Raw genomic sequence first — 16,475 nt, forward strand, 5'->3', positions numbered from 1 at the left:
CTGTTCATGCCCTTCCTGTGCTTGAAACTGTTGAGGGACACCTCCCTCACTTCCCTTGGGATAAAGTCCAAACCTCTTAACAAGGCCCTTCATAGTGTGTGTTTTGCTTGTCTCTCCAGCCTCTTCTCTTCCTGTGCTCTCACTGAACACTGTGCACATGCACAGTCACATACACAGAGAGACGCACAATCACCGTATTGAATTGCTTAAATTCCTTGAGTGAACCGTGAGGATAACCCCTGACATTTGCATGTGATGTTCCCTTCTGCCTAGAACACTGTTCCTTCTCTCTGTCTTCATCCATTCATCCTATCGACCTTAGCATAGGCATGTTCCTGGAAGCCTTCCCTGGCCCCAGGGTCTGAGTTAGGTGCCTTTCTTGTGTGCTGACCCAACATTGTCTGCTAATTTTTGTTATAGCATTCATCTTGCAGTATTCTGATTTCTTATATGCATGCCTCTGCTAGAACCATGAGCTCCGTGAGCATGGGAACCATGGCTCACTGGATATGAGGCTCCCCAGTTCCTGGCCCTTAGTAGGCATTCAGTAAATATTTATTGACTGAAAGTGGCAGAAAGGCACAGGCCCAGACATGCATATGCAATATCCATAGACCTAAAACCAAACTCAAGTGGAATTTGCTCAACTGTAACGGTCTGAGCAGAAAAGGTGAGCTGCCTTATTCAATGTGGAGCTGTAAGCGGAGTCCAGAACAGCTTGTGTGGAAGCCTCTAGGTCATCCTGGGATGATGCTGGCTCAGGACCAGGGCTGAGAGCCAGAGAGGGGTACCATCTCCTGAAAGACAAAAGACATGACAGGACCTGGAGAAGGGCTAGAGATGAGAGAGAGCAGCAGCAGCCTGTAATTTCCAGGGATGGTGGGAATCGCTACTGAAGGCAGGACCTGGTGGGAGGAGCTGAGCTGGGAAGGAAGAACCTGCTTACTGCATGGGAGCAGGTGCCCAGGGCCCACTCAGTAAAGCATCTCTGTGGGGGATTGGGCCTTACAGGATGCCCAGGCTGAGGAGGAGATCAAGCAGGAAATGAACACATTGCAGCAGAAGCTGAATGAGCAGCAGAGTGTACTCCAACGCATTGCTGCCCCCAACATGAAGGCTATGGAAAAGCTGGAAAGTGTCCGAGACAAGTTCCAGGAGACCTCAGATGGTAAGGTTCCCCCTTCTATTTGGACCTGAGATGAGGGCAGGAGGCTGTCCTTATATATTACAACCGCTCCCATTTTTACATGCTTTCTTATTTAAAACTCCTAATACCCCTGAACAGTAGAGGTCATAACACCTATTTTATAGAGCAGAAAACTGCTGTGGTTCAGAGAGGGAAAATGAGGTGTGTGTCCAAGGTGACACAGCTGGTTGCTGATAGAGTCCAGGGAGGAATCGATGTTTATGTGGCCTGTGGTACCCTCTTCCTGGGACCCTCTCCAGGCATTTCTGTCCCTCCGTGGAATGTACTTACTCTGCAGATTGTCATTTGCAGATCATTCTTGCCAGGGTATGGTCCCTAGCCCTGGCAGAGCCAGGGCACTGAGGGGTCGCCTGTCTTTCCCTTGTGGCAGAGTTTGAGGCAGCCCGAAAGCGAGCCAAGAAGGCCAAGCAGGCATTTGAACAGATCAAGAAGGAGCGCTTTGACCGCTTCAATGCTTGTTTTGAATCTGTGGCCACCAACATTGATGAGATCTATAAGGCCCTGTCCCGCAACAGCAGTGCCCAGGTATGCTGGATCCCCTTACTCAGCCAATTCCTGCCATTCTCAGTTACCCTTCCCTCAAGACTTTCTGTTGCCATTCCTATCTAGACCCTAGATCCAGATCCTAACCTATCTGCCCCCCCGCAGGCATTCCTGGGCCCTGAGAACCCTGAGGAGCCCTACTTGGATGGCATCAACTATAACTGCGTAGCTCCTGGCAAACGCTTCCGGCCTATGGACAACTTGTCAGGGGGGGAGAAAACAGTGGCAGCTCTGGCCCTGCTCTTTGCCATCCACAGGTAAGGCTGCTCCCCAGAGCAGTTGGCAGAGAGACTGAACTGAGGCTACCAGAGGCTCTGGGCACAAGGATATGGAGAGATCTTCAGAGGTGAAGATGTTCTAGTGGAAACTAGATTGCATCCCTGTTTCTCTACCTACTGCAGTGTATCTGGCTTGGTTTTCCTGGACCTGTGTCCCCCATGCATCCTCATCCACTCAGCATGTCCTTACTGGCCCTTACATATATTCAGTCCCACCTCCAGGATTTTGCTCACATGGTTACTGTCTAATAAGCCCTTTCCATGCAAATCTAGCTTGACTGTCACTTTCCACCCCTTCACACTTTTTATTCTCCCCTCCCCTTTCTCTGGGAAGCCCTCTTTGACCACTGTGGCATACCCTGACCTCCCCCTCCTAAATGCCCATAGTACTTGAGCCTGACCCACACGACTTAGTGTTTGATTATGCAGCATCATTCAGCAAGCATTTCTTTCTTTTCTACCTAAATTGCTTTATTTATTTTTAAAATTTTTATTTTGTGATTGAGAACATATATAGCAAACCATACACCAATTCAACCGTTTCTATGTGTACAATTCAGTGACATTGATAACACTCTTAGAGTTGTACAACCATTCTCACCTTCTTTTTCTGAGTCGTTCCTCCCCCATTAACATAAACTCACTGCCTCCTAAAGTTCCTACCTAATCTTTCAAATTACTGTTGTCACTTCAATCCCATATAGATAGTTCTTAAGAAAGTATAATGCTCAAGCAGCAAGCATTTCTTGAGGGTTGATCTGTACCAGACCTTGTGGAGGGATTAGGCATAGATGAGTTGAACATGGTGTCTGTCCTGGAGGAGCTCACAATCTAGCAGAAACCAGGCGTGTAAACAGACAGTGTGCTAAGTATTGTTACTGAGGTGAGCAGTGGCACTGTGGATGCACAGAGGAGGGACAGTTAATCCAATGTGGAGGAAGGCGTGGGTGGGTCAGGGAAGGCTTTCAAGAGTAAGAGACATAAAGACCAAATAGAAGTTTGCCAGGGAGACCAGCAGGCATTCTTAACGGAGGGTATAGCATGTGTTGAGGCAGGAAGATATGACAGCATGGAGAAGGGTGTGCTGGGCGGACTCTAGACAGCTTGGTCAGTCTGGCCAGAACCTAGGAGCACTTTCTCCCCAGTTCTGGTTCTTCTACAGGATCCTGGAGCACAGGGCTGGGTTCAGAGGAGGGCTTGGTTGATTCATTGGCCTTTAGGGGCTCAGACAACATTTAAAAAAAAAACCAAACTCGTTGCCATCGAGTCGATTCCGACTCATAGCGACCCTATAGGACAGAGTAAAACTGCCCCACAGGGTTTCCAAGGGGCGGCTGGTAGATTTGAACTGCTGACCTTTGGTTGGCAGCCGAGGTCTTTATCACAGCACCACCAGGGCTCCACACAACATTAGGACCTGTGTTTTTTAGTTTCTGAAGAAGTGGAGGGGGAAGCTGGCCTGTTTGATGGGGCCTGGGGCTGTCCCACCCCTCCTTGCCCCTGCTTCAGTGTCAGCTCACCTACTGGTTCCCTCCCAGCTACAAGCCAGCCCCTTTCTTCGTCCTGGATGAGATCGATGCTGCCCTGGATAACACCAACATTGGCAAGGTGGGTGCAAGAAAAGTGGGGGCCTGGGAGGGAGGCCCCCAGGCTGGGGCTGGGTTTCAGGGAGTAACTCCTGAGTGCGCCCTAGCCATTCCTGCTGCCTGCCCTCTATGCCTGGGAGGCTGGGCTCAGGGTCATCCATGCTGTGGTACTGTCAGTGGCCTCGGCCTCCTTCTCTTAGCCTCTCTTCTCCTTACCCTCCACCCCCCTACCTCACTGCCTCTGCCTACTGGTTCTGACTGGAAGACAGGGGAATGTTAGGGCTTGAGCCCTGCTAAGTACCCAGCGGCCCCTCCCACAGGTGGCAAATTACATCAAGGAGCAGTCGACTTGCAACTTCCAGGCCATCGTCATCTCTCTCAAGGAGGAGTTCTACACCAAGGCTGAGAGCCTCATTGGAGTCTATCCCGAGGTAGGGCAGGCCTGGCTTAGGAGCCAGCCCCATTCTCTGGCTGATTCCCCAGGGCAGGAAGGGAAGAAGGCAGTGGAGGGGTAAGGGGGGCGGGGAGCATAGGGAATCATATCCTGAACTGCCATCTGGGCTTGTTGGAGCCCGGCCTTGGAGGCTTAGGCAGCCCACCTGGTCAGGGCCATTACATTTGGGGAGAGGTGGAAAGGCCAGGTAGAGGCAGCCAGACAGTGGAGAAAAGGTGAGTGTGGAGGTAGGCAGGGATAGAAGACATATGGGACCAAGCACATCCTCTCACACCCAGAGAGACCCATTGCCTGGGTTTTAGGCAGGTATATAGGGAGGAGGGTTTGAGGTCCCCAGTCCTGAGGTGCTAGACCCCTCTTAATTCTCTCCTTATGTTTTTCTTTTTCTCCCTCCTCCTTCAGCAAGGGGACTGTGTGATCAGCAAAGTCCTGACCTTCGACCTCACCAAGTACCCAGATGCCAACCCCAACCCCAATGAGCAGTAGCAGCAGTTCTGCCCTCCCATCCTGTCTGGATCCCTCAGCTGCCCCTCTCCCAATGTTGGCTATCTGGCTCCCCACCTTCCCCTACTTCCTGGCTGTGTTTGGTATAGTCATGGGAATTTAGGCACTGCTATCAAGCATGAAGAGGAACAGAGGTGATGTTAGGTCTGGACCAAAAGTTCCTGAGCTACAGGGAGCATCCTGGCCTCTAGAAGGAGGTGCTGAACTGAGCTGAACTGAACTGAGTTGAACAGGGCCGTCTGTCCACTTCCTGCTTCCTGTCCACTCCCCCTATTACCCATAATCATGGGCCCCTTGCCCACTGTGTGTATAGGTATATGTGTGTGGATATATGTGTGTACTCGTGTGTATGTGGGTGTGTTTGCAAAATAATAAAAGATATTGGAGACTTGTTTTATAAGGAGCCTAGGCTGAATTTGATTCCAAGAGAGCTTAGGATGATGGCACCTCAGAGCTGAAACTGCCCTTATTCATTCATTCATTCATTCATTTATGTATTAATTCACTCATTCATCAAACACATACTGAACACCCGCTTATTTGTGAGGCTCTATGCTAGGAATGGAAACTCTGGTGGCGTAGTGGTTAAGTGCTACAGCTGCTAACCAAAGGGTCAGTTCGAATCTGCCAGGCGCTCCTTGGAGACTCTATGGGGCAGTTCTACTTTGTCCTATAGGGTCGCTATGAGTCGGTATCAACTTGACAGCACTGGGTTTGGTTTTTTTTTTTTTTTTTTTGGTATGCTAGGAATACAGAGCTGAACCAGATGTGATCGCTGCCGTCTTAGTAAGGAGATGAAATGGGCTCATGAATTACTGTGATTAGTAGAATGTCATATGTAAGGGAACATCGTATTTTCGAAGAGGAAGATCACCTTTAGGCTTCCTGGAGAAGTTCACATTTGAGTGGAATCTTGACAAATTGGTAGGGTTTAATCAGGCGCTAGGAGCAGAGCAAGGGACAGACAGTTACAGGTCTAGTCCCATTTTTTATCACTTACTAGTTGTTTGACTTTGGGCAAGTCATTTGACCTTTCTGTGCCTCGATTTCCTCATTTGTAAAATGGGTCTAACAATATTACCTACCTCATAGGATTTAATGATGTAAGGCTCCTCACTGGAGGCCTTATCCATGCCTGGAGCTCACTAGGTGCTAACTCCTCAGAGTATAAACCTTTTCATGCCTGGACCCTGAGGATTTCTGATCCTGGCTGTTAGGGACAGTAGGAGCTTTTAAATCTTGGAGTTGCTGAATGCTCTGGTTGCTGGGAAAGTCCCACAGCACTGATAGGGTTACCTGGTAAGTGAAGGGCCTAAGGAAGCCTATAGTTTCAGCCATCAGTAGTAACAGTTACTGAGCCCCAACGTGGGTTGTGAGGAAGTAGGGGAGAGAGAGCCTGTGCCACATCCCAGCATAACGTGCTCTGAGGTTCCTTTTGCAAGATAATCTGGTTAGTTGCGGCGACTTTGCAGGGGCACCGAAGCCTGGTGCGGTGAGTTCAGCCTTCACTCATTAACATACACTGTCAGACTTTTGGCTTATTTTAGTCTGTATATTTTTGTGTTAACCTACCTACTGCTGTCGAGTCAATTCCAACTCACAGCGGCCCTATAGGAAACTCTGGTGGTATAATGATCAAGGGCTACGGCTGCTAACCAAAAGGTCAGCAGTTCAAATCTACCAAGCACTCCTTGGAAACTATGGGGCAGTTCTACTCTGTCCTATAGGATTGTTGTGAGTCTTTGTGTGTTATAAAAGTTAAGTCAATTCTGATTACCCAAGTAATGCATGAATCCATTCTCCTTTTAAGAAATCAGATTGTTAAACAGATAAAGCTAGCCTCCTTTGACTGCGGCTCTCAATCCTGATACCTTCCCCCTCTTCATGCTTAACTGCTGTTAGGTTTGTTGTACATCCATCTAGACTTTAATACTTTTACATACAGGTGTGAATTCATTGAAAACATTGTGTGTGCTTGATGAAATGGTATACTGAATTGTTCTGCAACTTGCTTTCTTAATGTTTTTGAGAGCTATGCACGTTGCTACATGTAGATGGCTGCATAGGTTGCCGTCATATGACTGTACTACACGTATGACTGTACCACATTTCACTTACCCATTTCTGTTGTGGTAGACATTAACATGTTTTCAGTTTTTGCTAATACAAAGTGCTACATGGAGTATCCTTGTAGATGTGTGAAAGTACATGTGTGAAAGTTTACGTAGGGATAATAGCTAGAAGTGGAATTGCAGAGTCATAGGATTTTTATATTTTTGTCTTTGATTTCTTTTTCTTTTATACTTCCAAATTGCCCCTCTGTTTACTCAATATTTTTCCTGAGGTTATCTTCAGCCTAGCATTGTTACCTACTTTAGTTTCATCCTAAGCAGTGATATCCATGAAATCAACAGGTTCGATGTGCTAATTATGTATTTTTCTAATTCATATTAAAATGCATAGCTTTTAAAACAAACTAAATTCATCTGTGTTTAACCAAAAAAGTCACATAACTACCAGTGCTACATGTACCATACTTTGGGGAATGCTGGATTATATGGAAGAGCACAACTTGGACATCTGGTTCAAATCCTAGCTGTAGAAACTTGGGCAAGTTATTTTACCTCTTTGGGCCACAGTTTCGCCATCTATAAAAGGAAATAATGAGCACCTTACCTTGCAGTGCAGAGAGAAATTAAATATGTTTAAAGAAATTTAGTTAGTGCCTGGATCATCACTCTAGAGGTAGCAAGGTAGAAAGGTTAAGTGAGTCAGCAAGAGTGATCCAGGTAGCAGATAGTGGCTTGGATTTGAACCCAGGTCCCCCAGTTCAGCATAGTGATTTCTTCACTATACAGGTGGTTGTCAACGTTAGCTATGCTTTTTCCAAGGCAATACATACACAGGGTTAAAAAATGAAATAGTATAGAAGGGCTTATACTAAAAAGCATCATTCCCCTGCCATACCTCCACATCCAATGGCTTGTTAAAAATAAATTTCTGTGGTCTTACCCTTGGGAATCTGATTCAGTGGGTATGGATGATAATCTGGATAAGTAATCTCTCCCTACCTTACAGGGTGAGAAGGATTACACATGATGCCTTGGGCTAAGGCCCTGGCACACAGGAACACAGTGCTACAAATGAGCTTAGAGAACTTAAGTCCTGAGTATCAGGGAGGTGAGATGACTTGTGGTTCAGTGGCAAAGCCTAGACTTAAAAACTCAGATCTTAGTGCTTGCCCAGCACCCTTTGCCAGTGTTCCACACTGCCTCCTACTGTCTCCAGGCAACGCCTAGAGCTTGTTGGAGAATGCTAGGTTAACTCCCTTGTACTTCGAAGCGTTGGTCTAGGGAGTTGAAGAGTACTCCACAAGAGTATGTACCTTTAACTGGGCACTTCACTCTGGCAGTCACAGTATGGTACATTGTCAACTCTTACCCTGCCCTTGAGTTCACAGTCTAGTGGGGGAAGCAGTTCATAAACAGTGGTAAAGCACCCAGTTTGATCAGTGACAGGAGTGCAGAAAAATGGGCCTCTAACAGATTCAAGGAAGGTATTTTCTAGTCTTAGGGGTAACACCTGAGCTAAGTCTTGAGGGAGTGGTAGGTGTTGGCCAAGCGAGGAGGAAGCGGAAGGGACTTCCACCTAGTGGGAACAGTATGCAAAAAGTCCTGAAGGTAAGAAACAGCAAAGCAATTTAGAAATACTGAAGCATAAAGTTTGCTGGGGAAGGGACGGCAGCAAGAAATGAAGCTGGAGTGGTTGTCAGGAACCAGATTTGCAGAGGGTCTTGAGTCCCTGGCTAAGGAGTTCAGATCTATCTTGTGGGACAGTGTGGTTTCCAAACTGGCTGTATACCAGAAACACATGGGGCAATCTGGACCTCAACTTATTAAAAAAAAAAAAATGATTTAAGTAAGTCGGGTGGTTTTGAGTGCTTATAAAGTTTGTTAAGTGACTAAGCTGCAGCCAAATTTGGGAACTAAAGCTTGAAGGCAGTGGGGGAGCTATGGAATGGTTTTAAGCAGGTAAAGAGTCCAGATCAGATGTGAATTTAACCAACTTCTTTCCGGCCAGCCAATGTGAAAATGGATCAGGTTAGATGCTCATGCTATATACGACCATAGTTTCCCTGCTATTCAACTTCTCACACTGTATTGTGTATTTGCTTATTTTGTCTTTCTGAACAGGCGTAAGCACCACAAGGATGGGCCTGGGGATGTCTTGCTTACCGGTATATTCCCAGCAATAAGCACAATGTCTGGCACATAACAGGCACCCAATAGTTTTTGAACGTGTGAATGAATACTTTTGTAAGGGAGAGAATGGAAACGGGGAGATTAGTTGGGAAGCTGTTGCAATAGACAGGAGGCCTGCTTTAAGGCAAGGGCAGTAGGAATGGATTGGAGGCGATAAGGTGTGAGCTGTCAAGGGGAGATGATGAATTGGAGTTGGGGACTAATTACTGGATGTGAAGGGTGACTGAGAGGATAGAATGAGTATCCATTAATATCCAAGATTCATGCCCTATCTGAATCATTCTCCTTCATCTCTTAATTAGAATCTCCTAGCCTACTCAGCAACTGGAATGTCTCACTTAAACATTCTCTGTGTGCTCCCTTCCTACCCTGAACCATTGCATTGATTCATTCACCCAGTTCAGTAAATCTTGGCTAAGCACTTCCTGCGTGCAGTGAGGCTTTTCCAGACCAGGACTCTTGTCTCCCTTTTTCCTACCTCAAAGATTTTTGAGGGCTTTCCTAGGTAAGACTTGACATCCCTTATACAATAACAAAGTTGAGATGTCCAAAATGTCAGACCTGTAAGGGAACTTAGAGACTTTGTCCAGTCCTTTCTTGAGGCCCTCAGAGGGATAGGAACTTGCCCAAGGACCCACTGTTAGGGCATGGTGGAGCCAGATCTATCCCATTGTAGATCATGACAGGCAGAGGTGGTCAGGGGGAATGTGGGACTTAGGTTGAGCCTTGAAGGTTAATGTTCTGAACGAGCCAAACAAGATGCTTGCCAATTACATTTCTCACTTCTGGAAACCCTCATCAAAACTGCAATAACCACAGACCCTTTTTAGGGGTTTCTTAAGCATAAGTTGCAAGCTCTGTACCATATGGCCTCACAATCCTGGCTATATATGATTAGACTGGGATAGTATGGGACTCAAGAACAGCCAATCTCTATACTGGCCAGCAGCCTATTCAGTGGACTGGTGTAAGAACTTGGCCTCATAGGGATGGCCTGTATGAAATGGCAGATACATGAAACAATCATATCTCCTTTCAAGAAGCCTGAATGTGAGGCATTCAGAGGAAGTGAACAACTACTAGAACTTAGCGAGACAAGTGGATAGCCAGAAACTAGACAGCAAAAACCAGTGGAAAGCTGCAGAAACCCTATGTCAGCAGAGGTCATGAGACATTTTGTGTTGTGAGATCGTGGGGCCACAAAGTAGCAGAAGTCAGGCAGCAAGGCAAAATGGGCCAAATGGACACAAGCCGTGAAGTAATAGGAACCGTGATGTAGCAGGAGCTACGAGGGAGTAGAAACCATGAGAGACAATGCTGTGAGATCTGTGAAGCAGCAGAAGGCTGGAATAAACAAGATCCATGAGGCAGCAGAAGCTGTGAGACTGCAAGAGCCACAAGGTAGCTGGCAACACGAATCAGAGGCAGCAGCAGTTAAAAGGCAAGCAGAAACTCCAACACAGAGAAGCCCTGGATTAATAGAAACCAAAGCTACATGAGCCAGGGGATCTAGGAGCTGTGAAGCAGCAAAAGCCATGGGCTAGAGAGGAGAGAAGCAGAAAGAAGTTAGCAGCAGTAGGAGTAGTAGAAATAGAGCCAGGAAGTAGTTGAGTCACCGTTTAGGGACACACTAGAGAAGGGAGCAACAGATACCTGCAGCTCAGGGGCGACAAGCCAGGCTCTAGGTCTGCTTTGGATCATGAACCATTTTCAAGTTTCTGTTCTTTTGTGAGGCTGCCTGTGTAGCTATTCTTGTCTTCCTTATTTCCCTGTGAATGCTTTAATAAATCCCCGTTACTAACCTGAGTTGTCTTTGTTCCTGGTAATCTAAAGGAGGTTAGCACTGTGGAGTGCAGTTTAGGTGGGTGGAAAGCAGGGCAGAAGGTCTTCCAGGTGGATTTTGAATACGACAGAGATGGGAATTCATTCTTTTTCTCATTCCCTCACTGCCACAGGCACTTTTCATTCATTTATTGACTTATTTTTCTCATTCCTTCACTCGTTATTCATTCATTCCCTTACACTCACTCATAACTCATTCATTTATTCATTTGTTCAATCAATATATATTAATATGTATATTAATATATATTTACTCAATTTTTGCTCATTCTTTACCCACTCATATCGTTTTCCCATCCATTCGTTCAGTAAGCATGTATTGAGTTCCAGCTGTATGCCAGGCACTGTGCTAGGTTCTGGGGATAAAAGGGAAGATAAAACATACTCCCTGCCATCCAGGAGTTCACAATCTAATTGGGGACTCATAAGTAAGCACATGAGTGCATTAAGTGTGATATGATATAACAAAAGTCTGAGTGAGGCACATAGAGAGCATATAGGAAGCATCGGATGGTTCTCCCTGGGATGGGGAGGGGTGGAAGAGTAGTCAGGAAAGCCTTTATAGAGGAGGGGGTACCTGAACTGAGTGTTGAAAGAGTTGATGTTTACCATGTGGAAAGGGAGGAAAGACTATTCCAAGCAGAGGAGCTCCGTAAGCAAAGTTATAAGAAGAGTGAGAAAGTGCATGGATTTTGGGTGGGCTGGGCATTGTCTCCTGAGGTGGGAGAAATGTTGGAAGCCAAGTAATCAAGTTTAGCTTTGACCCTATGGGCAATGGGAAGCCATAGAAGGATTTGAAGCAAGGGAGTGACAGAATAAGATTGGTATTTTAGAAAGAACACTCTGGCAGCTGGTGTGAAATTTGGTTGGGGAAGGGTGGGGGATAAACACTGACCTAAGTAATGTACTTGAAAAAAGTACACATAAGTGACATAATTATGGCAGGAATGAAGACTTATGGGAGCCCCTGAGAAGGGAGAGAGAGGTTTTATCAGGGGACTAAGGAAGACTTTTTTGGAGGAGGTGGAATTTGAGCTGAACCTTGAAGAATAGGGAGGATTCCAACTGGTGGTGATGAGAAGGAAGGGCATTCCAGGCCCAGGAAACAAAAAAGCAAGGAGGTGGGAGTAAATATGGCATGTTTAGGTTAACAAACATTCCAGTTCGGCTGGAGCAGCGGCTGCATTTAAGGGAGAGGCAGGAGGGGAAGAGTTCAAGGTTTCTCAAACGTTTTTATAGTCTGCGCAGTAGGTCTGGAGGGACAAGGGAATTTTGGGAGGAAGAGCATGGAGACAGGAATATCCTCTTTTTAGTGCTTTTAAAAATTATTTCTTAAATATATGTTCATTTAAAAATAGAAATAATGCATGTACATTGTTTAGAAAACGCAAATTATTACAGAAGGGCTTATTTAAAACAAGTCCACTGTCCCACATATCCTGACCCTCACTCTCACTTTTAGCAATCACTTTTAGTTATTTTCTTCTGATCGTTTCTATAAATAATATGCTATGTGCACATTTTTAATCAATTTCAGACATTAACCATTATATGTCATGCTGACAGATGAGGATTTAGCTCACTTATACCATGTTCAACTCCTTCCTTCCTGCTTCTAATATAGTTGTATTTTATTGGTTATCTTTCTGAATTTAAGTAACAGTTTTATTTCTTGTTTCATGAATTAGAGACAATATTTCTGGACCAGAGCTCTGTTAGATGAGAATATCTTTCCTTCAGCCTTCTTCCCCACTATCAACTTCCCAAATTCTGTCATCTGGTCTTTTATATTGTCAAAGTTGATAACTGTATTCTGTTCTGTAATCATGATTATGTTTTTTGTGCTTTGTAGTTTAATTCTAAAAGTTGAAATGCAATGAACAGATATATTAATATGATTATGTAAATATCGTTCATTGTATTGCCGAGTAATGTACTTTTTCTTGTAGCACCTTTGTTTTTCCTGAAGCTCCTAATTCTTTTTTTCTTTCACTATTTTACTTTATCATATATTCAATTTTTTTCTTCCAAAATCTCCATTTCATTAGGTATTCTGTCAAATCCCTGCCTTTTTTTCTCCAGGAGACCTTCTTCCTGGAGCCCTCCATCCCCTTTCTCCAATCTGGACTAGTTGTTCTCTACGTCTGGTGCATGGCTGTCATCTTGGGACTTCCCTTCACTGATTTCCTTTGTTGTATCCACCATTTCCTGGATCCCAGGGTTTTTGTTTTGCTTGTTTGTTTTTTGTATTGCTTTGATGGAGCACATCCTCAAATAACTTTCTCAGAAAGGATGTGTAGGAGATAAAATTCCTGAGTCTTTGCATATCTGAACATGCCTTTATTCCATCTTCACACGAGTATAGAATTTGAGATTTAACATCATCTTCCTGTAGAACTTTGAAGGCATTGCTCCGTTTTCTTCTGGCATCCAGTTTTTGGTTATTAGATGCTTATCAAATATATGGTTTCTGAAGATATTCTCCCAGTCAGTAGCTTGTCTTTTCACTCTTTTGGCAAAGTCTTTTGATGAACAAAAATTTTTAATTTTTGTGAGGTCCCATTTATTTATTTTGACTTTTGCTGTTTGTGCTTTTGTTATTATATTAGATAATCCATTGTTGGAAACCCTGGTGGTGTAGTAGTTAAGAGCTACAGCAGTTCGAATCCACCAGGCACTTCTTGGAAACTCCATGGGGACAGTTCTACTCTGTCCTATAGGGTCACTATGAGTCAGAATCGACTCAACGGCACTGGGTATGTATGTATGTATGTGTAATCCATTGTTAAAAGCTAGGCCCTACAGCATTGCCCCTACGTTCTCTTCTACGAATTTTATGGTTTTAGTTTGCACATGTAGGTTCTTAATCCATTTTGAATTTGTTTTTGTGTATCGTCTGAGGCACGGATCCTGTTTCATTTTTCTGCATGTGGAAATCCAATTTTCCCAACACCATTTATTGAAGAGACTCTTCTTTCCTCATTGAGTGGACTTAGCACACTTGTCAAAAATCAGTTGACCGTAGATGTGTGGGTTTATTTCTTCACTCTCAATTCTATTCCACTGGTTTGTATGTCTATTGTTGTATTAGTGCCAGGCTGTTTTGATTACTGTAGCTGTGTAATATGTTTTAAAATCAGGAAGTGTGAGTCCTCCTACTTTGTTCTTCTCTTCCAACATCGCTTTAGCTATTCGGGGCCTCTTGCCATTCCATATAAAGTTGAGGATTGGTTTTTACATTTCTGTAAAGAAGGCTGTTGGAATTTTGATCAGGATTGCATTGAACCTACAGATTGCTTTGGGTAGTATTGACATCTTAACACTATTAAGTCTTCCAACACATGAACGTGGAACATCTTTCCATTTATTTTAAATCTTCTTTAATCTCTTTCAGCAGCGTTTTATAGTTTTCACTGTATGTCTTTCACATCCCTGGTTAAATTTTTTCCTAAGTATTTTATTCTCTTAGATGCTATTTTAAATAGAATCATTTTCCTAATTTCCCTTTCAGCTTTCTCATTGCTGGTGTATAGAAATCCAAATGATTTTTGTTTGTTGACTTCGTACGCTGCAACTTTGCTAAATTTCCATATTAGCTGTAGAAGTTTTCTTGTGGACTCTTTGGGATTCTCTGTGTATAGGATCATGTCATCTGCAAATAGAGATAATTTTCCTTCTTTTTTTTTTTCCAATCTAGATACCTTTTATTTCTTTTTCTTGTGTTATTGCTCGGGCTAGGACTTCTAATACAATATTGAATAGAAGTGGTGAGAGTGGCCACTCTTGTCTTGTTCCTGATTTCAAGGGGAAAGCGCTCAGTCTTTCTCCATTAAATATAATGTTGGCTGCTGGCTTTTCATATATGCCCTGAATCATATTGAGGAATTTTCCTTCTACTCCAGTCTTCTTTAGGGTTTTCATAAAGAAACCGTGTTGGATTTTATCAAATGATTTTTCTGCATCTATAGAGATGATCATGTGGTTCTTTTCCTTTGTTTTATTGATGTGGTGTATTACATTGGTTGATTTTCTGAGGGTAAACCATCCCTGCATTCCTGGAGTAAATCCCACTTAGTCATGGTGTCTGACTCTTTTAATATGCTGTTGTATTCTGTTCGCTAGTATTTTGCTGAGGATTTTTGCATCTATATTCATAAGGTATATTGACCTATAGTTGTCTTTTCTTGTGGTGTTTTTGTCTGGTTTGGGTATCAGGGTTATGTTTGCTTCAAAGAATGAATTAAGGAGTTGTTATGGATTGAATTGTGCCCCCCCCCCGCAGATATGTGTCAACTTGGCTAGGCAATGATTCCCAGTATTGTGTAGTTGTCAACCATTTTTTGATCTGATGTAATTGTCCTATGTGTTGTAAATCCTAGTCTCTGCCTGTGGTTAATGAGGCAAGATTAGATTATGTTAAAGAGGATTAGGGTGGGATGCAACACCCTTACTCAGGTCGCAGCCCTGATCCAATGTAAGGGGAGTTTTCCTGGAGTGTGGCTAGCATCACCTTTTATCTTAAAGAGCTGTAGCACAGAGAAGCAAGCAGAGAGTAAGGGACTTCATACCACCAGGAAAGAAGAGCCAGAAGTGGAGTGTGTCCTTTGACCTGGGGCCCCTGTGCTGAGAAGTTCCTAGACTAGGGGAAGTTAGATGACAAGGACCTTCCCCCAGAGCCAACAGAGACAGAAAGACTTCCCCTGGAGCTGGTGCCCTGAATTCAGACTTCTAGCCTCCTAAACTATGAGAGAATAAAATTCTCTCTTTGCTAAAGCCATCCACTTGTGGTATTTCTGTTATAGACAGCAGGACTAGATAATTAAGACAAGAGTGTTCCTTCCTTCTCTATCTTTAGGAAGATTTTAAATAGGACTAGTGTCAATTCTTCTCTAAATATTTGGTAGAATGACTTTTTTGTTGGGAGGTTTTTGATCACTGATTCGATCTCTTCACTTGTTATGGGTCTATTGAAACTTTTCTATTACCTCTTGAATCAGTAGGGCCATCATCTGACCTCCTCATCTAACTTCACAAGGGGGAGGAGAAAGAATCAAGATCAACAGCCCAAGACTGATTCCTGTGAGGTGGAGGTCAAACATACTTCCACCCTCCAAACTTTTTACCAGTCTGACACCATCCATCCCTCCCATGGTACTCTCTACTTCTCTGCTGGGTTTGATAATTTGTTGCAATGGCCACATAGAACTCACAGACCATACTCACGGTTATGGGGTTTATTAGGGAAGTAACAGGTTACAACTAGGGATCAGGATCAGTATCAGGAAGCATGTAGGCAAAGTCTCCTTTCTTCAATGTAGGACAGCTCTCTCAGCTCTTTTTGGCCATGCAGGGCTCCTCTTGGACCCCTGAGGACAGGTTCCATTCGGCCCCCTCAGGACAGACTCCTCATGGCCCCCTCAGGACAAGCCTCCTTTCTTGGCCCTTGGCCCCACTCTGGCCTGGCCTCTGCCCTGTTCAGACAGGTGTTACAAAGCTCTTTAACTCTGACAATAAGTGCCCAGAGGCACCCCCTCTGCCAGGAAGCCTCCTGCCGAAAAGCTTTCAGCTTTCTTGTTCCGTGGTTTGACACACTCACTGTAGCTGCCTTGCTTCATGGGCCAGGAAGTCCACCATGCCGTCTCATGCTGGTCTTCAGGTTCTGCTGCCACCATTTCTCTGCCACTGCTCCTCGGTGTCTCTCACCGTCTCTGATGTTACCGCGCTCTCTCTCTCTCTCTGCCTCCTGGGTTTAGGAGGTTCTCAGCATAGGGACCCCGGGTCCAAAGGATGTGCTCCACT

The 16,475-nt window shown here is 44.5% G+C and overlaps 1 protein-coding gene across 2 annotated transcripts in view; it reads left to right on the forward strand.

The window, feature by feature from the left end:
- Positions 1–6,965, forward strand: part of SMC1A (structural maintenance of chromosomes 1A) — a 47,720-nt gene extending 40,755 nt beyond the window's left edge. For both annotated transcript variants that reach the window (XM_049872583.1, XM_049872585.1), the window contains 6 exons: positions 1,012–1,168; positions 1,578–1,732; positions 1,856–2,007; positions 3,567–3,636; positions 3,935–4,045; positions 4,471–6,965. In XM_049872583.1, the coding sequence (XP_049728540.1) occupies positions 1,012–1,168; positions 1,578–1,732; positions 1,856–2,007; positions 3,567–3,636; positions 3,935–4,045; positions 4,471–4,554 (729 nt within the window). In that variant the 3' untranslated portion in view covers positions 4,555–6,965. The remainder of the gene's footprint in view (positions 1–1,011; positions 1,169–1,577; positions 1,733–1,855; positions 2,008–3,566; positions 3,637–3,934; positions 4,046–4,470) is intronic.
- The last annotated feature ends 9,510 nt before the right edge of the window (positions 6,966–16,475 follow it).

This window comes from Elephas maximus, chromosome X, assembly GCF_024166365.1.
Source record: "Elephas maximus indicus isolate mEleMax1 chromosome X, mEleMax1 primary haplotype, whole genome shotgun sequence".
Lineage (NCBI taxonomy): Eukaryota > Metazoa > Chordata > Mammalia > Proboscidea > Elephantidae > Elephas > Elephas maximus.